At 36.0% G+C, this 23,077-nt stretch overlaps 1 protein-coding gene across 2 annotated transcripts in view; it reads left to right on the top strand.

Moving 5' to 3' along the window:
• The window catches only part of SDCCAG8 (SHH signaling and ciliogenesis regulator SDCCAG8), a 106,255-nt gene that overhangs the window by 64,949 nt on the left and 18,229 nt on the right, over window positions 1-23,077 (top strand). For both annotated transcript variants that reach the window (XM_064708836.1, XM_064708835.1), the window contains exon 16: window positions 1,603-1,734. In XM_064708836.1, coding sequence (XP_064564906.1) covers window positions 1,603-1,734 — 132 coding nt within the window. The remainder of the gene's footprint in view (window positions 1-1,602; window positions 1,735-23,077) is intronic.

Here is a 23,077-nt window from a genome sequence, read left to right as displayed (position 1 = left end):
TATCAGTATCAAGTGCAGACTGCATTCACATTGTGTGATAACAGTTGGTCCAGCTGGCAGTGCTTTGTTAATGCTGACATTTAAGTTACTAGTATTTGTGTAAAATGGTCGGTGGAAAAATTCAGTTTCTGCTACCTTCCTATAACATCCTGCCCACTATTATGTATCCATCCAGGAAACTCCTGTGCACTGAAGTTTGATGTACAAATCTATCGGCACAATTCTGATGTATTTGTGTGTGATCTTCCTTAATAGAGCTGTAACTCTCAATCTAAATTCAATTACATACAGTCTCAGTCCAAAGTTTCCTTTTCTAAGTTCTTTTAGATTCACAGATGATACCATGCATTGTTCTCTATTTAAACATGAAAAGATCATGTTGTCATTTCTAGATTTGACTTGTCAATGTAACAACATGTCTTGAAGGAGGAGTATTCCTTCCTCCCTGCATTTTGTTGTATTTTTCAGAATGTCAGTTGTTGTTGCATTCTGTAACAGCCAGGAAGGTAAAGTATTTCTGCTGTAATTGCAGCATATTTAAGTTTATGATTTAAAGATATATCTGAAGCTTTTTAACCTTGAGATATGGAGTGGCAGATGCCATAAATCAAATTTGCTTGCTTTTGATTCGTACTTTCTGATGGTATAGCAGATTCTGACATGTTCTCATTAACCTTTTCCAAAGAGTTAAAATTGTACAAGTGCATAATGTATATTTTATCACTATTTAATCTGAGGTCTTTTCCTGATATTAAGAAACAGCTCATGCCTGTTTCTCCATGGGCTGATGGTTAGAGATGTAGCAAGTAGCAGTCCCAGGTCATTCATGGATCTGGTGTCTCTGCTCACCCGTGAAGAATAAGAATTGCTTAGAAGTGACTAATATTCTTAAAGGCTGTGCTGAGTTTTATGTAGATTAGTGTGTGCCTGTATGATTTGTCCCTTGTTTCTGAAAGTTTAGTTAATTTTCCTCTTAGTGAGGCTTTGGGTTTTTATTGGGAGTGAGTGTTTTTTGGGGGGGACGGGTTTATGGGGGTTTTGTTGTTGATGTCTTTTTAATCTGTGCAATGTTATTTTAGACACAGGAGGTTACTATAGTTTCTAAAACAGTACTACTATTGAGAGTTCAACCTGTGAACTGTTGAGAGTTCAACCTATAAAACAGAGTAAAGGTTGAACAAGGTTTTAGTAACTGTTTTTTAAAATGAAATGTTAGCTTTTGCTAATAAAGAAGTTAAAATGTGTTTTCAAAATGTTAGCCAAATTCTTGCTTAACAAGTATGAATTTACATTTATTGATCTTATTTAACATAGATGCATAAAGCCAAATGGCATGCCTGTTTAAATTAGGCTGAAATTAGCACAGCCAACCTATAATTGAGTGATTGCCAGTGGCATATTTAGAAGATACCCACCAGTATCATATTCTTTTGTCTTGAGATTATCTGAAACAGCATTTGGTTTCTGTAAGTTCTAGTAATAGCTTGTTTATGCATTACATATAAATGTATGAAATTTTGTAAATGCTGAAGCCACATATTGATGGCACACTGCAGGATAAAATCTGACAACATCCATCATCGCTTTGTTTTACTTCTGTAGATCTGAAGTCAACCAGCTTAGTCAGGAAAAAGAGTATCTTCATGGCAGATTGGAGAAGATGCAGAAACGGAATGATGAATTGGACCAACAGTGTATCCAGCATGGCAGAATGCATGAGAGAATGAAGTCAAGGTAGGAGGTCCTGTTAATCTGTCAGTATGTGATATGCTCAACTGTACCGGTCGTGTTGTGTAAACATAAAAATGACACGAGGTTGTGTGAAAGTAATATTCTTTCCTTATGAAATGACCACTCCTTCCCCCTCCCCAACCATTCTGTCAAGTTGTTTTTTTTAACATCTTTTGCTTGTGCCATTTTGGATAAATAAAAGGAAAGCTTGAACAACATAGTCTTCCAAAGAATTTAAACCTAGTACATATGTGTGTGGGCTGCTTCGGCTGTTCTCTGCTCTAACTTGTATGAATAGTCTTACCATTTAAAAAAAAAATGGGAGGGGGGAACTGGGAAGGAAGGAGGGAAGAGGTTATTCAGTGATGTGAATGTAGAGTACAGATGTGTGTTCCATTATGCCATGTAATAGTTGTATTTTTGGGGTTTACCATCATTTGTACAAACAGACAAATTTTACTGAAAATCACAGTAACCAGAGAAATACCATTTCCAGGCACCACTAGCCTTTCAGAGAAGCAGTGACTTCCTCAGGATGAGCTGGGAGCAGCTGCAGCAAGGCTAGTGTGAAATACTTTCACCAATATCAATTGACTGTTCTGGCCAGAGTCTCCAGACAGATAATGGCTTGTGCTGTGATATGGATTAGACTTCCTCAGGGATCACTTTGGAGTCTTTTCCTTTTGGTTCCAGAAAGTTCATCTATGCTTTCTTGTTCTGCTTTCCACTCCACATTAAGTGTAACAGGCACTGGAGGTCGTTTTGACATGCTTGTGGTGGTAGAGGATGAAGTGAAGGAAAGGCTGAGACGTAACTCTGCAAATCCACTCATCCAAGCTACATCTTGTCTGTAGTCAAGGGCAAAATGCAGTTTAACTTTATTTGGACTAGACAGCCCTTACTGGGAAAAATTCTTTTTGCTTTTTTTCATCGTTGACCACCTGAGAGGAGCAGAGCTTGCAAGTATAGCAGCCAGTCCTCTATGCTCATTTCTTTAAAGTACTGATTTTTAATTTTTTTTTTTACTGCCATCTCTTTATTCTCTGTCTATAATCTTGTTTCTTGCAAGCACTTCATGTGTTCATCTCAATCATCCAGAACCGCTTCTTTCCTCTTCCCTTTCAGATTTCTGTCTGTACCTCATCCTGTTCTCCTGTAACCTTGGGTTGTCATCATCATTTATAGCTCAGAGAACAGAGAAATTCAAAATGCTGCAACTGTGTCCCTAATCTGTGTAACTACACAGTCTTTCCATTTATCTCACCTCCCTTTTGATTTCTTTAGTTATGGTGGATTCTCATCATATGGAGGACTGAGGATTTGAGGTTATTTTCAGGAGAAAAAATTTTTTCCCCTCTTTTTTCTCCTAGCTGCTCTTCTACAGATTATGAGTATGTAGTAGAATTTAAAAGTGCTTTGCAAGTTTTTAGGGTAACCTTTCCTCTATCTATTTTTATAAATAAGATAGATCTACTGTAAAATGTTGCTCATTCTCTGCTGCAGCAGCAATGATTCTACAGTAGAAAAGACTGAAAGCATTAATCCAGAACACAAAAGTGGTTTGAAAGCAGAGTGGTCATGCTGCAGGCAATGCCTTACCTTCTGCTGCTGTTTTGCAGACAACAGAGAAAACAGGGCAGTAATAGCATTTGTCTTATTTAATATTTTAGAATATGTAAATATGGCAGAGATTATTAGGTGTTCTAAACATGAACAATATACTTTACCAGCATTTTAAGAGATGGCTCTTTTAACATATTTTTAATTGTCATCTTGCACTCTATTAATTTAAATTCCAACTAATAAGTGACAAGGCTGATACTCTACACTGCTTTAAAAAAATCTAATTTTATTTTTCCATGTGAAAACTGTAGTTGATTTTCAGGATTAATTCCCAAATGCTGTAAATTGGTCATGAAGTTTACAAATCAGTTGGATATATTTATGTTGAAGGATTTCCACTAAATAAAAATAGTGATTTTTCTCTTCTGATTTTGAAAATAGATATCTGACTTTACTATTTAGTGAAAGCAGAACAACAAATAATAATAATGTATTTTGCCTCAGATTTTCATCCATCACTTAGATCCTAATAATCTCAGCAAAATACTGTTGATGGTGGTTACTTCTTAATACATTTGTTTCGCCTTTGTATTCTCCTTTATATACACATAGCAGCTACAAATAGCAGTGGCTGTTTTGCAACACAGTCCCACAAAGTGCATTCTGACCTAATTTTCTAGCTGCTGTTATTCTGGAGCTTCAGAAAATCTCTCTTATTAAAATGATTTTGGCTAAACTTGGAACCTAACATTTGCATTTTAAAAATGGGGTTTTGTGATATTTGCTTGAGAAGATATCACTGTCCATACTTGTTTTATCCAGGGACAGCATGACAGGCCCTGATATAACTATTTTGTGGAAGAAACAATACCTAAATGTTTAGAATTTGTTTTGGAGCAAAAATGCTTTGGCAATCATAATAGTTGCACTCCTGAAACTGAACAAGAAAAGTGTTTTAGTGCCATTCCTACCTCTGTGTGATGCAAATGAATATAGTCCAAAATTAAATAAGCAAATTTCTAAGAAAGAGATTACTTTAAGTGCCACTCATTAAACAGGATATGGAATCAGCCTTTTCAGTGTAATGGAAATACCCAGCCCTTTTGGTGTGCTTTTACTCAGTGAAATATGGCATTAAAAGAAAGTAGATGTCCATCCTAAATTATACAATTGTCACATATTACTGAGGCAGACTTGAATTGAAGGATGTATGGTTTGCAGGACTAACTAAGGTGATATGTTATGAGTCCAAGTGGAGCTGGTCATCATGTGTATCTTCCTGGATATGAATCTTGCTGAAATTCTTGTCTGTTATGTAGCAGAGTCCATTTTTATAAATTTTTAACCTCAAAGCAAACTGTCTTATTAAATTCTTCAAATTCCCATTCTGTAGATTTGCGTTCATAGTAGAAATTAGCAGATAACAGAAAGTATAAAATTTCTTATAAGGCAGCTGTAAAGGTAGGAACTAGCCAAGAATAAAAAGACTATGAAACAAAACTAAAAGGTTTCTATCTTTTGGGGTTTTTTTTTGGTGCTCCACCTTACATAATTTGAATAGATACCAGATGAAGGAAAATTCAAAGCCAGATGAATTTGCTAACTGTATGTATAAAGTTGGTTCATTCTTTCCTTAATCTGTTTTCAAACTGAATTCCCAGGTGTGCATTTTCACCTCTGTAGTTAGACCTGTTGTGTAAACACTTTCTCACAAGGTCTTTTCTCTTCCAATTTGAAGAGTAAGAAGAAAAAGACAAGAACCTGTCTAGATCTATTATTGTTTGAACATATATATGAATAAGTATCATTTGCCCAAGCTGCCATGGGTCAGGATTTCATCAGGATGTTTGAACTTTCACTGAACTTAATTGACAACTCTTATAGTTACAAGGTTCAATCATGGCTTTACTTTTCTTCATCTGTTCTTCTCGTAAAACAAGTGTTTGATTGTAACTCAGCTATTTAGAGGATTGCTTCTGTGGACAGCCAGTATCTAAAATGAGAGGCATTTAATGAAATATAGCTTAGCTCATTTCCATGTATGTTTCCTGTTGAAGACCTTCAAGCAGGAAAAGAAAATCCTAGGAAACTTCTTTCCTTTTTTCAAGATGAGGCAGACATGCCTTTACTTTTTATGAAGCAGTTAAAGAAAAGAAAATAATTTGGACAGTAGTTTATATGAAATATAAGACTATTTTTAAATCTTTTTATTAAAACATAAATTTAGAAGCTTCTAATGTGTTTCTTTCCAAACATTTTTCTAAAGTTCAGCATATGGAATGTGGGGCTATGAATTTTCTCTCAGATCTTGTGGTTATGGTTCATCTTACTGTAAATTTTGCTGTAATGTGTGTGATCAATGTCCAATCTGTATAACATTGACAACAATAATACATCTAATGCAAATCTGTGTGGGGCGTTTTGTTATGGGAGCTTTTTGGAGGTGACACTGTTAGACGTATTTCGACTGTATTTTTGCTAGCTAAAGTTAAAAAGAAGAGCCTACAGGACTGGCAGTTTGGGGCAGATGTGTGTCTATTCCTTAGGCATCAGTGGTTGTAAGTTAACTATAAAAATGTTACAACCATCTGTGTAACAAGACGGCAGAGATCTGCTCTCGCCTGTTACTATAAATAAGAAGGAGATTTGTTTGACTTCATAGACATTGGATTTATAAAGACTCTATGTGTCAAATTGGAACTACGTGCCATGTTGCTGAGATGTGTCTGCAGCCAACTACCTGGGGTGTCTTCCCCTTCAGACATTCTAGTGTGGTGCAGCAACTGTGCAGAAATGTCTGTATGGCACAACATGTGACAAATTCTATTTGTTTTCTACCTATGGCAAATGTAGGATTCTTATGGATAAGCTTATCTGGAAGGGTAGCTAAAATGGATCTTTAAACAGACCACTCGAGTGAAAATGTGATACTCAGTTTGACAAAGATTGTAAAGGTTATTTTCCACCATTAATTTGTTTTGTTTTGTTACTAAGTGGTAGTGTATGCAAGATCATGTATGCTTAAGAGAGCACATATCTATGGGAATTAAGACATATCTAGAGAGAATTCACCAACATTTTCAAATATCTGCTGTGTAAAATCACAATAGCTAGTTTGCTGTCACAATTACACTGCTGAATAGAAATTTCAGATTTCTTGTCAAATCTTCAGTAGAACTAGTCATTAAAATTATTAATTGATAACTGGAGCAATCAAGTTGCATTTGACATTTTACATTTTCTCCTTAAAACTGAAGTACTTTTTTGTGTGTATATGTGTTTGCAAGAAACAATGATGGATGGATGAATTTAGGTTATGTCATTACCTGAAAGACCTTTATTTTCTTCCAGTCCACTTCACTCTCAGTTAAATACATTGTCTTCCTTATTTTACCAGTAGATTAGTATATTTTTTAAAGTGACAATGAGGTAATTGTTCCTATATTTTATTAGACCAATCATCTGTTTAGCAATGCAATCATAGATTAAAATTGCACTATTTGTGGCTTTTTAGTTTAAAGTGCATTCGTTTTTGAATTGAAAATAGAGATTAACATAGCTAGTGTCCATAGAACCTTTGATATTAAAGATATAGAGATACTCACATTGTCTCAATGTCTAAAGAGCATGTGCTGCACTTTTTCCTGAGCATCATTACTCACACCATGTATCTTTGGCGTGGTTGTGCTGTAACAGGATGGCTGTAGCAATTGGAGATACATATTGGTTTGTGCAGCCCTTCATGCAAGGAGTTTGTGAAAAGCTTTGTGGTCACCGTGTGTCAGCACTGCGGTGCAGATAAAACTCCCAGCTCTATCCAGCCAGTGGGGTTGTCACTGTTACTTAATTATTTTATTACTATTTAATAGACTCATATTTTAGATTGAGAAATGTGTACTCCAGAGACCTGCTATTAGGAAATAATTAATGGCTAGTGTGTATACACTTAAGACACATATATAAATTGCAAATCCTGCCAGAGTCTTGTTTAATACTGGGGTGTTTGCTCACAGTTCAAAATCTCTGGAATAGAAGTTGCATGTTCAGAATGTCTCCCTCCCTATTCTTCTGTTGTTCACCATTTGTCTATTTACTATATATCTTTTTAACTATTTTTTCCCTTTCTCTGTTAAAGTAGGTGTATGTATATAGTGTGGTATAAATACATCTATTATTTATACTTTTATATGTTAATATTCCCATCCAAAATAGTTGATAAGTTATGTAAGTTTATAAGACCCCAAACACTGTTTTTAAGGATTTATTCCCCAACTACATAAACCGTAGACATTCAAAGCAAAAATTTTCTTAGTTGTTAGACAAATTGAAGTATACAAAGAGTGAAATACAAGATTTTCATGAAATGCTGCAAAATTGTTTGCAAATAAATTCTCAGCTTTAAGAAGCAAATAAGCAGAGGGGAATATCCTACCCAATTTCCAGAGAGATATTTAGGGAACTTAATAATGTTCTGTACGATGTATTCTAGGTCACAGAGTACTGTGTTCATCTGTTTCCAAGTGTGTGTATCTAAAATATATGTACCTATATATAGTTTATACACACATATATTTGTTTGAGAACGTATTGAGCTCATCTGTAGGCCTCACCATTCCAATTTGGACAACTTATTCCACTGATCTTTTCATTAGGATCCTTCTTATTTTTGGTCTGAATTAATCTCTGTTTCGTTTGTGCCTACTTGTCTTTGAGCCAAAATTGGGACAAGCAGTTCTGCAAAAGAATCTGCACTGGTAATTCAATTACCACTGGCAATTGTAGACATGGATGTGTCTATTCAGTCCTACCTCTGCTTACAAGTAAAGTGTTCCTCCTTGTTCTTCTTTTTGCAATAAGCTCTTCATCACCTTGGTGTTCTGATTGTTGATCTTTTTTAAATATGGGCAGTCAAAACTCTTGGGTCTTGGATGCGGACATTTGAATATATCTGTATATATAGAATTTATATATTTACTAGAAATTTGTTGACTGATGAATCCTACAGTCACATTTGCCTTTCTGACAGCTACACTAAGAAGTGCATCTAGGACGTCTTTCTCCCAAGTAAATTCAAGTTTTCAGCAGAGACTTTTACTATGAACTGAGAACACATTGAATATATAGTGTAAGACTTTCATCCCATGTCTGCTGTTTCAATCTTCTGAGTCATCTCTTTCTTTCTGTGCATTATCCCAGACTTTCTCAAAGCTGATAACATCTCTTAAATTTATCAGCCTACTCCTTATTTTTTGTGCTGAGTCATAATTCAAAATATTCAAAAATCTGTTTAAATGTGAAGAAATTCTCTGAGAATTCTTCTTCCCTTTCAATTGTTCCTGTTGGCTGTGCTCTTTGTTTTAGTCAGATACTTGTCAACAACTTAGTTAACAATTGCTGATGGGCATGATATTTAATGTTTTGCTACAGTTAATGTTGGTAAGATTTATTGCATTTCCTTAATCAAAAAATGAACTGTCAAAGAGTTTAGGGTTCATGTGACCAAAACTGCTTGATCTAGCTTATGTTTCAGTTTCTCATGTTCCAATTACCTCTCCATGTCCTTATATATTCCTTTTGTTTCTGAATTTGTTGCAGCCTTTTTTTGCATTTGAGGCCATGTTAATGGGCTGATAATTATCTGAATTACCTTCTTTAAGGATTAGTTAATGTTGCACTTGATTTAATTGCATAGCAATACAGTCAATATGAGGAAGAAGATGTAGAGGGGAAGTCACAGTATCTGTGTTCACTTTGCACATCAAGACTGCTGGCCACCACAGTTTTATTGTCTGAGGAACTGGAAGATGAGATCTGGGAAGGTTCTATCAGTCCATGTCTCAAAGAAAAGCTAAGTGGGAAAGTAGCCAGGTTTGTTTGTTCCTGTGCTCAACAGCTACCAACTCTCTGGCTTACACCCCTTCTGTAAGAGTCTGTAATTGTCCACTTCTGAGAGTATCTTCTACCCTACTACTTTAATGTATTCTGCCTTCTCCAAAAGGAAGAGGGATAGTTCATATTCATGCCATCATGAACTGAGTCAAAGCCTACAGCTCACTAATAGTAAGCTTGTGTTCTTGTCTACTAGGAATGTAAAAAGCCCTGAAATATGTGTGATATAAAACAGCGCAACATAAGGTTCCAGGCTGTTCTTGTTACTTTCTGTTGTCAGCACAGTTGTTGGTTTTCAAATTTAAATGTTAATTTAGCATTAACGAAGCATTCTTGATTCCTCTAAAATGGAGGTGGATAAAGGTGATGTCTTTGACAGCTCAGCCCAGACTCTCCTTGATTCGGCAAGATCTAGAAATTCTTGTTGCTGTGCAGATCAGAACTGACACTGAAAAAGATGTGCATAACTGGATAGAAATGCACCCATTGTTTTCCAGGGAGCCCCATTTTATTCTCCTACATTTGCTACACACCTGCAAGGGTTTTAATTTTGAATAAGGTTTGCTTCTGGTGGTCATACATGACTATGTTAATCCACCAATTTGTCCTTTTACCACCAGCATATCTTCTTTAAAATACTTTGCCTTTTGTGCCTGGTAGAAACACCTCTGTTCCAAGGTGGTAGTTATGGGCCAGCTCCCTCACCACTTTCCCAAGAGATGAGAAATGAGTGAGCAGGCTGGGTCAATGTGCTCCTTTGCTGTCTTGAACATAAAAACATAGTTGTTTAATGGCAAGAGAAATCAACAAAAAGCACATCTGTCTTGGTCATTCAAATTAACTTGAGTTTGTTTAAGTTACCGGCTCAAATGTACCCAGAATTACAGAATAAATTTTTCTACCTTTCCAAAAGGGCCTTTCCAGTGTAGTATAAACTCTGGAGGACAGACCTAACTATCCATGTTCCAACTAAAACATTTAATAATCTTTAACAAGTTTTGATGGTTTTGACCATCTAAAAAATTAACCTGAAGTCTCTGACTGTTATAATCACTTTCTTTTCTTTCTTCCATATTGCTTTCCGTCTGCATTTTTAAGTTCATTTTCTGTACTGTATTTTTGTGATATCCTTGTGATGTGTCAGAAAAATAATAAAAAACCAACCAAACTAAAAAACCCACCCAAACCCTTTTCAAATAACCACAGTGAGACTTCCACTATGCAGTAGTTCAGCAGCAAATACCTAGCTGGGATATTTGACTGTAATTGGTATTTTCCTATTAAGCCTTCAGTGAATTCACAATTACAGTAAAATTTAGCTATTAACCCATGTGGCAAATTACTTGAAGCGGTAGCAGATTTCTTTCTAGTTTTGATCGCTGTGTATGATTCTGAGATTTTCAGACAAAGGCTATTTAAAACCCTCCGTTCCCATATAGTGGAGAACTGAAAATGAAGACAGATGAGTAACATTTAAAGAGCTTTGCAAGTGTGTCGTGTGTCATGAAAATTTACCAGCTCTGTAACAAAATCTATTCACCTGCCTCCTTTCAAGGTTATTGTAAGAGAAGGAGACACAAATCTAATGATAATTTATGTTTTAATATCATAAGTGATGGAGTTTTGCAAGGTTATTGGAAGACTGCTTTTTCCCAATAACTTCAGTGTTTTGATTGCTTCTGCAAGATCCAATACCTTTCCTCTGGAAGTTGATCTAACTGTGGATACTCTCATTTTCCTTATATAAATCTAACTTGTTCTTAAATTTCTTTAGCCTTTAGTTCTTAAATCTGTTTAGCCTTGATGTGTCTTATGTCACTAGCTCCATGCCAAAGTTGCACTTGAAGGTGGGATATTTTCTTATCATGCTGTTTGTTTCCATCTTTCACTAAGTGCTTAGTCTTTGCATTATGAGACCAGGGACCATTTTTTTTCAGTGTTTTTGTCAGATGAAACACAGATAAAACTTTATTTTGCCTATTTATTTTCTGACTTAAACTTCCAGAGCTCCAGTCATATTCATTATCAGTTTCTGAGTGCAGTCTAAAAAAATTGCCATCCTACAAGAAATTAAATGCTAAAAGATAACTGTGTTTATTAAGCCTTGTGATAGTGCTAATTGGTAGTAGTCAAATAGTGACAGGCACTGGGCTAGTTTCTAGAAATGTGCTCTTAAATGTGTTACCCCTCAACTGCTACTAGAAAAAGTTTTAGTGAAATAGAGATTATGGAAGTGTCTAAAAGGAAGGACAGTATGATAAGACCTACTTAGCATCTGTATTTCTAGGGTACTCCAGACGGTGTTCTGTGTGCTTCTCAGCAGGGCTTCTCAGATTGGTTCTGGAATAAAGTAGTGATGATGGAAAATATGAAAGAAATGGAAAAGGATAGTAAGATTATTCTGTGTTTGTTTAACTTGTTCTTTGTAAAGACTGTAAAGTCATGTATCGCGGGGAAGAAAGGGGAAAGGACATTTTTAACTTTTTAAAAGTTTTTTAACCTCAGAGACCCAGATTCCGCCTTGAGTTACACAGATGGAAGTGGATCCTTGACCCAAACATATCTCATTACTTGGGGCCTGATCCTGAGTGATCTTTCGAATTCTGATTTGATTCAAGTCAAGGTTGCTAAATAGTTTCAGGTCTCCAGTTGTCTCAGTGACATGGCTGAAATGACAGTAAACTTTCTCGGCTTATGTAAAGCGGTGTAATTTTTTTGAGTGCTGCACTAGCACTTCCCACACTACCAGAGATATTGCCTTAGTTTTAGCTATGTGACTTGCATGTAGTCAAAAAAGGTTTTGGGGGGTTTTTGAGTTGTTTTGTTTGGCTTTTTTCCTTAATGCTTTGATCATTTGAGTGGCTGACCTTTTGTATATATATTAAAAAATGCATATGTGCATATATAGATACACACAATTTTAGAACTAAAAAAAAACATTGTCTTTAAATTGATACCAAACATAGGCAATTGCACAGAATGAATGTTTGGGAGCGCATGACTTAAGAACACTTTTAACTTTTACCATTGTGAAGGCTGTTACAATCTTTTGTGCCTTGTCACACATGTGTGAGATGATGCAAATACTTGTGCTTCTCAAATGGGTATTATGAATAAAATGCACAAACAAGCTGAGCAGAGACATATGTGTCCTTGGGAAAGGACTTTCATAGGCTAGGCAGAAATGGAGTTTCTGCATCGACTTCCTGTAATGTTAACCCATGTCAATAAAATCCACAGGAAATGTGTCTAGCATTTTGTCCTTTTTAAATTTCCATTTTTAATAGCAAGAAGACACTCCAGGCAGTGCATTTCTGTGGGATTATTACATTTCTCGGGTGGCTGAAGTCACTCACCCTTCAGCCTTGTGCCTCGCAACACACCCGAGGCGAGCAATAATCCCCAGCAAGGCACTGCCTGTCTTATCTTATTGCTTAATTATTATACCTATTTAATGGTGCTTAGAACATTGTCAGCTGTTGAGAAAAGGTAATTATCACTAGTCAAATGAAAAACACTTTTTTGGCTGCCTTACGGATACACATTTTACTGGTACCTTGATACATAATGAAGCCTGATAGCAAAACTTTTGCTTGTCTCTTCTTCAAGCCACAGCTGTTTCCCTGCTAAATTCATCCCATCTGTCTCCCCTTCCGTAAGGCTGTAGGCAGTATAGCATAAGTACAGAAGCAGTTCAGTGCTATTTTGGATAAACATAGCTGAAATTTGAATCTTTGCCATTTGCAATGCACACATTTTGTTTTACTGCTGTAAAGAGAGCTGTCAAAATAAAAACTACATGGATAATTTACTGAAATGCAGTCAAATAAAGGGATGATCAAAGGGAAAAAATGAAGATATAATATAGGGTCACTCTTACGTTCATGATGTATTCTGAATTAATTTAATTGTTGACCTCTTGGCATTGCTGGGTGCAGAGGAATTGGTAGTGAATAACAAAAGTAGAAACCACTGAATTAGAATAGGATTTGAAGTCCAAGCTTCATGTCAGAAAGGGTAATTGCAGCAGACAACTATTTGTAATAGTGCCCTGCTGAACTCTCTGACCAAGGCATAGTTCTTTGCTCATTTTGTAAGGAGTAGATAATTATAATACAACTTGGAAATTAAATCCATCATTTCTATATGTGGCACTGTCTCTGAACATAAAAAGACACCGTAACGATCACAATGAGGCAACAGTCAGTACACCTCTTACCCTTTGCAGTTGTGATTGACATGGAAAAATATATTAAAGCTGAGTACAGGTATCTTCACTGAGTTGGTTATTCTAAAATGGATTGAAGGTCAGTTGTCCAAGGATTGTGTTTGAAATTCCAGGTTTCCCGGAAGAGAAGATCCAAGTGACAATAAAGTCTGCTTGACTCAGATAAAATGAGTCCAGTCCAATGTACAGTCCAGCCTAAAATATTTGAGAGTCTTTCAGGCAAAACCCTTTTGAAAAAAATCCTGTGTTATTCTGAGGTATTAGAACTCCTATGGCACCTCTAGGAGGAGAAGGGCTTTGACCACTACTTCTTGGACATATTTTCCTTTCTCTGTGTTACTGTGGTTTGTATGGTCCATCTTAGAGAAAGACTATGACTGGTAAATGCTTGTAAGTTTGTTGTAGGAGAATCTTGGAAGCAGTTTCTAGGTTAGCCCTGATGTGTATTTGGGATAGTTGCATATTCTGTGGAAGTTAGTTATTGAAGGCTTCTGCTTCCAAATCTGTATTGCCTTAGGCAAAGGTGAGCAAAGCCATGTTTGTCCTAACCTACAAGATGCTCTTGTTGACAAAGAAAGAAGCAGAAGATGAACTTAGTGGACAACAAAATAATCTAAATATTATCTCAATATTGATCTAAACATTATGAGCATAAAGTTCCTTTGAGGAAAAGCGCTTTTTTGGAATTCACTACTACTGAAATACTGATTTCAGTGTTCTGTACCAAGGTAGAGAATGGGCAAAAAAGGATGTTAAATCACTAGCTGCTTCTGTATTTACAGAACTGTTTTTAAACTGTATCGAAAGAAACAAAGTCTTTTTTATTGTTACTAAGAAAGGTAGTGCAAAACAAAAAGTTCACACAGTTGTTTTCATGTAAATATGTGTAAAATCAATAGTCTGTGGCAAGGATCAAAACAGCATTACTCCTCCGTATTAAAAATGTAAGAATTTCTCTACAGACACTAAATTGAAATATTCAAAGATTTTAAAGTACGATTTTTGGTTATGCTCTATAATATCAGCATAAATAATGATGTTATAATCTGTGAGACTGAATGTTGATAGTTACTCCTGTAACTAATCCAGGAGCTTATAACACACTTACTGTGCCAGAAATGGTACCTTCATGTATGGATTTAAATGAAGAAGGGCTCCATTACTTTTTAATGAAAGCCCAGTTCTTCAAGGTCTCCATCAAATGTAAAGGCACCTCTGACTGAAAAAGTGGTTGTATTGACTTCTCTGAGGTCACCTAAGTATTGCAGTAAACAGCCAGCTACTAGGTCTTAGAACAATTGCTTTCATTGTAAATGTATTGTGGTAATTCCTTAAAGTCCTATTAATATCTGACTTGATATTTTAAAAATAGTGTCTGTGGCTTGGTCATCCAGTTTTTATAACATAGATCTGATGGAACATATACATTTACCAAAGTAGTTTTTCAACAAACTTCAGCTATTTTTTTTCCCCACTCTGCAAAAGAGAGATTTACCTGTTGCATATTGGAAATGGTCAGTTCCTGTTAAAATCATTTAGGTAGCTGCTGTAAGCTGAAATGGGAGGCCTGTACCCTCATGAATAACAATTTTTACAGATTCACTGCATTTTTCTGAACATGATTTCAAAACTGCAAGTAGGTAAGGAGAATCTGGTTGTTACAAAGAGTTTTACCGTCTTGTTGCAGAGTTGAGATTTGGGGATGGAGAAGTGAGCATCAACAAGAGCAAAATAAGTTATAGTGATTGTCTTTGCAATGTGTGAAGTATTAAGAAAGTTGTCAATATTATGCTTTTCTCATATTTGTTAAATTAAATTTTTGCATTCCAGAGTACCTTGCCATAAGTATGTGCATTTGTTAAAGATGTGATCAAAACCCCAGGATTATGTGAATTCTTCTTGATCCTTCATCTGCAGTGTTGAGTGTTTCCCCACTGCTGGGACTGTTTATGGTGATCTGGATCTAATAAGGGGTCTTTTTTCAAACCTAGCACTTAAATACTTATTTGTTTTTTGTCTGCCCATCATCTTTTTACTTATATTCAGGATTTTTTTTCTCTTTTTGAATTTTTAGATCAGACAGAAGGCCTTATAATTCCACTTATTCCTTCTGCAGGTTAGTGTAAGGACAAAAGGAAAAGAAAGAATGGGTTAGAGGGCTTACATACTACCAGACAAAAAAAACATCAAGTAACATGGAAAACGATAAAGGCTTCAAAAACAAAATACTAAAAATATTCTTGCAGTGCTGTTTTGTATTATTTTCTTTTACCATTTTATGTTTTTCTTATGTTTAATGTAATTTTCAGTATTCCAACCTTACATGTGGAGGGAATATTTTCTGGAAAAGTTCTGAAGATTTCTAGATCTTTTGAAAAAATATATATTGTGGATGTACACAGTGAGCAAAAACCTCTGCTTGTTCAAAATTTTTCATGCAACTTACTTGTTTGCTCAGTTGTCTTGTGAGTTCTGTGTTCAGAACTGAAAGTCAGTACAATTTCTACAGAATATTACTACTTTTTCTCTAGTCTTTATGGCATGTAGATGTTTTTCATCTTTTAGCCTAGATTCTCTCAAACAAACAATTATAACATCTGTTAGAAGTGTTTGCAGGTCATTTATACAAAACTAAAATCTTTTTTATACAGCAATAGTGAGCTCTGATTTTTTGGGTAGGATGTTTTGGTTTTGGGTTTTTTCTATTAATAGTGCAAGGGAAATATATTACTGTGTTCAAATGCTTCCCGCTGAGCTGTTCTTCACTGACTTCTTCTCTGGACCCAGCACACCCTGTTTCATTTGAGCCCTCCCTGATGTACAGAAGCAGCCCCAAAGTTTTAAACAACAGGGACTGTTTATGCAAAAACAGAGGTTAAATTAATTTTGATAAAAACCAGAACTGATAGCATCCTGACAGTTAAATTCATTAGCAGAGTCCCCCAGTTGTACTTTGGTTAAAGCAGTGTTGCAAGATAAGTGAGTGATCCTTCCCATGCTACTTTCTTTCCTTTTAATAACCAGTGGAACTTTGGTTGCTGGAAACATCTGAATTTATTTGGCCCCATAAACACAATAGATAATTGTGGAGCAGAATTAAAAATTAGAATTACTTGAGTTGTTAGTGTTGTTTGTGTGAAAATATCATCCTAAAATTTCTGTTCCACTAAAATTTATTCTGTTCTATTTAGCTAATTTCTATTCATATTTTTAAATAGCACAGTTGGGGATTCTTTCCTTTGTAATCTTTTTGGGAAGGAATTTTTTGCTAATACTTCAGTGACTTTCTGCATCAGATTGCAGGGTAATGTTACAGTCAGTAATGTTTACATCAACAAATGTAAATTCAAATTAAATCTATTATTTAAATAGCATAATGGAAACACATGGTGCTTTGTAGTCATGTAATTAAAGAAGATCTGTGCCTCCAGGAGTTTATGATCTGAAGATCAAAACCATTTCCACATGCAACAGACCTCTTCTAAATTATCGGTCTACAATTTGGGGATTTTGTCTTGCGTCTATTTCAGCATAAATTTTACTCCTGAGCAGAGATTTCAACCAGGCCAGTGCAGAACTGTCAGAGATGCAATGCTTAAGTTTTGTACTTGACACTTTGTGTAGGGGCAGTTTTGTCTCTAGCACAGAAAAGCTTGGTGTTTTGATGTCAAGATTTATACCTCCCTGATTTAACAGCAGCACTGTGAACTAAACTTTGTGAATGATACTAGTTTAGCGGGGTGGGGGGGGGAGGAAGGAAACGTTTAACAAGAACAAGGAGTCTGACTAGCCATGCTCTTTTTTTTTTTTTTCTTTTTGGTCTTTTTTTTTCCAGTTGTGAAAGTAATTTTGTGCAGAATTGCATTTGAGTTAAATTATTCACTCATCCTGGGGCAATAGCCTGCATTCACTTTCCAGCTGAGCCAACTAAAACTATGGGAAACAGACCAGCCTAGTATTCCATTGTTACCTTATATAATATGGTGTTTTGGAAATGATGATGAAGGCAACCTGGATATTTCATGGATGAATTAGTAGATTCATAAACTGAAAGCTTTGCTTGCTATTTGTAATGGTGTTTTCTCCCTTCCTTTCAAAACTGTGCTCACAAATCGGAGCTGTTGCTTTTATTTAAAAAGAAAAGAGGAGGACAAAGAAAAAGGGAAAAAAAAAATCAAGCCTCTTTTTTCCTTTGAAGCAATCTTTGCCTGAATTGCTGGCTGAGTTCCCTCAAAAGGCTTGGACTCCTTCAAAACTTGGAATCAAGTTCAGACCCCAGCTAGGTGAGGTAGAGCTAGTAGCTCATTGTTCAGTTCAGTTAGTTTTCTCCTGACAATATGCTACAAAAGAGTCTGGGTGTAAACACATAGGTTCTTATTGTCAAGTGTGATGGTTTGGGGTTTTTTACAATTATCATCCTAATTAGGACACTGAATTAAAAAGAATTTTTCTCTTTTTTCGGTCATGGGGAACTAAATGGGGAATGGTCTGTGAACCATGTGACTTTCAGGTACCTGCAAACCTTCAAGCCCCTTTGTTGCTGTAATGACTTAACTGCAAAATTATTTCACAGCCATAAGGAACAACTTCTGCCTTTAACCTCCTTGTCTGAGGACTTTCCTTAAATTGAGGTAAGCTTAGACAGTACCTCACACATTCATATGTTCCATTCTGTGTTCCAGTGCTTTTTTTCTCAAAGTTGTTGCTTGGGATTGCACAGCTTGGAGGTGCTGCTGTGTTTGGTTTTACTCAGTTATTTAAATCCATTAAACATGAGTTCTGGTAATTTCCCAATCCTATGAATACTTTGAGCTGTGGCAGCTAACAGAGACTTCTCAGCACTTTGTTGGGAACTATGGCTGTTTTCCTCCAAGCATTGTATTTCAATTTTACCCATGCTGTGCTACAGATCATGACATTGCCGGATTCAGGGCATCTGTGTGCTATGTGGATTTGGTACTATACTAATCTTGTCTAACATCTTCTGAGATAGAGCTGTGAAATTGTTTGTTATGAGCTACAGGCATCAATGAATGTTGGCATTTTTCTTCCAAACCTGTTTGAGCAAAGTTTTGTACCTCAGGTACCTCCAGTACAGCTATACGTTGATCAAAAGAAAAGATTTGCCCATAATGAGCAATGGTCCACATCCTACCTTCTGCATATTTGCTCTGGATTTCCTTTGTTCTTTCTTTTTTTTTAAACCTAGCTGTAGCTTTCTGAGCCTCTGGGTCAGATGGTGTGTGGCTTCACACAAATGTTTGCTACATGACAGGCTAACCAAGATCTGTTTTCTTCTTCTTCCTCAGTGCTTTTGTCTTGTGCTGCCATACTGGATTCTGTGCTGTACAAAAGGAAGCCCTAGATGACAAATAGTGTAGCATTATGCTTGGGACCTGTATTTTTGGATCTAGACTCAGATGAAGGACTTGTGCTTAACATCCCATACTTGGCAATACCAAATACCAGGTTTCCTGAATCAGGGGTAATCTCGTAGTTCTAATCTAACAGTGAAAAAAACCCCCCAAAAATTAAAAATCCTGTATCCATCGGGTACCTGAATTTCAGGGTGCTTTGGGTAGAAAAATAACCAAGAAGAATAAGATTTCTAAGAGGGTGTAGCATTGGTCATCTTAAACAACCCACCTCCCAAAATACAGCAAAACAACAACTTCAAACTATAGAGGTTCTGTGAAAACACAAGAATTCTGACATCATACAGTTAAATAACAGACTCTGATGCGGAAAACTGCCCCAGATTCCAGCATTCCTTTCAGCTGAGATTAGAAAACAAGGTAGACTTAGCACGAGAAATAGTGTCTTTATATGAAGAGATTGCTCTTGTTAGGCCCATATGTGAACCATATATCCAGATTCTCTCTACATCCGCTCACTTGTCTCCCTGTCAGCATCTGAAGAGAGATCCCCAAATGATCAAATGTACCTTTCAGACCAGAATTTAATTTTAGAAGACTGTCTTGGCCTATTAATTTTGATTATAACAATGCTGTGGTGGCAGAGACATCCGATTGCAAATAAAATTTCAGAAATCAAAACGCTGCAAAGCTCTAGAAATAAATGCAAGTGCAACTTGCAGTAATAGGTCACAATAGTTGTATATAGTAAAATACATGTCATTATTGAGTAAGAAATAATTCATTAGGGCATGTATTGTTCATGTGCACTTGGTGTGTTACAAACTGCCATGTGAAAGCTGAATACTTCCAGAATCTGTGTGTGTCAGATGAGGAAGGCAAAGTTTAAGAGCCAAAAAAATGGTTCCAGAGCTCACACTTGTATAAATTTGAAAGTTAAGTACTGCAGAGCATCTAGGACATTTTTGTAATTTATTTGCTTTCTCATATTCAAGGAGTTAAATTCACAAAAATTGGTTACATTAGAGTTTGCATACCATGAAACTTGTCAAAAAGTTAATTGAAGTCTTTCAGATACTTGGTTGATTACCTATTTTCCCATTATGGTATATTTTATTTTATTCTTAAAATTAAGTGCATGGAGTCACCATCAAAACTAGAAATTATACTAAAACAGGAGCCACAAAATTAAAAATGCCAATATGAAGTAATGTAATGAATGTAGTGATTCTGTGTTTTCTGTTTTGATAATGGATGTCTAAGGGCGTTCATGTGGTTGTTTCATGAAGAAATCAATTCCCTTGCTAATATCATCACTTCCCCATGTAGTCCTTCTCAAATTGAAGTGGTTTCACATTCAGTTCCCTGTTTCTCTTTGTTTCAAAAGAGGAAAAGGGTTCTGTCATTTCTACAAATCACTGTAGAAATTCTGTTGCTTCTACAACTTACAAATGAAGTGCCCAGTAAAACTGGGTGAATTATTTACAATTATTATATCAATATATATATTCAATATATTTTTATTATATTATAATATTATTATAATATTATATCAATATTATATATATCTCAGGTGTACCTAGAACATGAATACCGGAAGCTTTAAGCCTATACTTCTAATCATTATTATTCCGTATAATAAGAACTGTAATTTCTTTAAAACTTTAAAAAAACCTCACTCTACACCCCACATTCCAAAAAGCCCCTCCCAAACAAACCCAAAAAGATCTGATAAGATATGGTAGCAGAGTCTTCATCAGATCCAGCCTGTTTCGTAAGCATTCCAGACTGCAATCCAGTGAACCTATTGGCACTTTCTACTGGAAATCATTAATCGTGGCCATGGTAAGCAACAGTTCTGTTACACTCTGCAGTCAAGGGAGAAGCTTTTGACATACACTGCACCTTTATTTCCCTTGCTTATCAGGAGAATAAACTATATTTTTTTCCCTTATCATGCAAGCAATAAGAACATGTGCAGCATTTCATTATTTCTACAGCAGTCCATTTGCAGCAGGTCTTGCTGAAGACTTTGCTCATGGTTCTTGGACAAGAAGTCATAGCGCATATACAAAGTTAGTTTTCTCTTTCATATCTAAATCTAAAACCATACTTCTTGCCTAAAAAGTAAATTGCAATTCTGAAGTGCCTAATCAAATGCATGTTTCACATGTGCGAAGGACTTCTGCTGGCCATGCTTCCTATTTCTGAAATTCTGTTTCTGATGTTTGCATGGACTCTTATTGAAAGGGGCCAGCACTGGATGTTGCTGCTGAGGGATTGGGATGGGGTGAGAGAGTCTGTGAGCCAGTTTTCCTAGCACACCTTCCTCTGGAACCTCAGTCACAGCTGGTGTGCACAGACATACTAGATGTGGTCACAGACAATTGGTTTTGACCTGATATGTTCAGGAGACATCCTGCTGGGTTGATTATTGCTTTGCTATCCAAAGCAGCACAGTGGATAGGATAGGCATTTTTCAACTCTAAGTGATACTGAGTTGTTAAGAATCTTTCAGGAAAAAGCGAAGACCCGCACAGACACTCCTCATCTAGGAAAATTAAAGAAGTGAATGTGTGCAATCAGATAATTGAAAATAATTGTCTCTCTCATCTCCCACAGTCCTCTAGGATTGGGGCAAGTGGGCCAAGCCTGGGCATTAATATCTGAAATGAAAATTGGTCAATGATCAGAAATCTGTGTGAAACACAGAAGGTCTGAAGAGATTAACCCAAGAGGCTGGAGAGGGGTTTTGTTGATTTTATTATATATATTTTGGCTTCATTTCATAGTTTTTAAGTTTTGAATATTGTGCATAGAACTAACTGAAATCCTTATTTCTAGTTATAAATATTTCTTGTTACTGTAAATACCCTTTTATGTACTTCTTTATTATAACTGGAAAATCAAGCCCTATCAAATTTAAACTAAGCTAAATTGCTACGTCATTGAATACATTGCCACATTTTAAATTTTGAAATACAAGTGTGTTTTGAACTTCTGTCATCTTTTTCTTAAGAAAAATAGAGAAAAAATGTAATTATTGGAGGAGAAAATGTCTTTTTAATTTTGGTTTTGTATGAAACTGTTCAATGCAATGTTGATGAAATTTTAAATAGCCTTGAAACAGTGAGTACTAGGGGAAAGGAAAGCACTAGCCTTAAACAAACAGCTTGGAAACCTAGTATTGTCCTGAAAAATGCTGGTTTCAACCAAACCTTCAACATTGGTTGACTCTTTCTGTGAGGATAGGACGCCATCATTTGTGTAGGAACTCTAACTCCTAAATAGCTGAGGGGAAAAACAATTTGTTCGCTGTGTAGTTGAACACAAGCAATCCCATATTGTAAGGAAAACTGTTTTTGTGAAGGCAAAGGAATGTTCTGTGCACATTGCAATGGAGACTTGGTGCAGGGAGACTGTTTGGAGCAAATGCATGTTTAGTGTCTGTTCTTCTGGAAAAGAAGATGTTCTTGCTAGAACAGACACATGTGCTGCATGTTCCTATGCTCCATAGTGCTTCACGGATAACTGCATGGACAATACATGTGAGCGGCATTTGAGGTGGAAATGTTATCTTTTATCTCTTTAATGTCTTATTTTAGTGATGCAGGAAAAGTTTGAGGAAATAGTGTTTCTGAACAAAAGGTGCTGCAAATTGCCAGCAGACAGAACTGCAAAATTGTGCAGTCTGTCCTTATATATTTCTATCTCTGCCTGCCCTTCATTAACTAAGATGGTTATTCATCACAGAGTGGTCACTGGGAGTTTTATAGGAACATTTATTTTTAATTTCTAGGTTCTTTTTTTTTTTTTTTTAATTTCAGGCTCCAAAGTGTATATTTTCTCTTCTGTTATAGTCCATTATATCATAAATGGACAAATGATACCTCATCACAAACAAAATTATTTTTGCAGCCTGTCTTCCTTGGCGTCTGGATTCTAAAGAGATAACCTGGATGCCTGCATGCCAGTGCAACCAGGATTTTTATGGTGTGAATAATCTTTGCTCATCACACCAAAAAAATCAGTGTGTCAGTGTATTCCTGCAGAGTCATTAGCGTACAGACTCACTCTGCTTGCTTAACAAAGCATGGTTTGGTGTATTATAGTTTCCTAGTCTGCTTGTCGGATTCACCTCTGACAAAAGCAGAGAGCAAATTCAATCCCTTCTTCAGTGGCACACTAATGTGGGAAATAAATCTTCGGGCATAAGGTCTGAATGGCAGTCATTTAAATAATTCAAATGCAGGGATCATTTTGCCCATGTGCCTTTCATTTCTTTGTTTTG

This window comes from Zonotrichia leucophrys, chromosome 3 (assembly GCF_028769735.1).
Source record: "Zonotrichia leucophrys gambelii isolate GWCS_2022_RI chromosome 3, RI_Zleu_2.0, whole genome shotgun sequence".
Taxonomy (NCBI): Eukaryota; Metazoa; Chordata; class Aves; order Passeriformes; family Passerellidae; genus Zonotrichia; species Zonotrichia leucophrys.
Note: the sequence above shows the minus strand (reverse complement) of the source record. Positions and strands in the feature narration are given on the sequence as shown.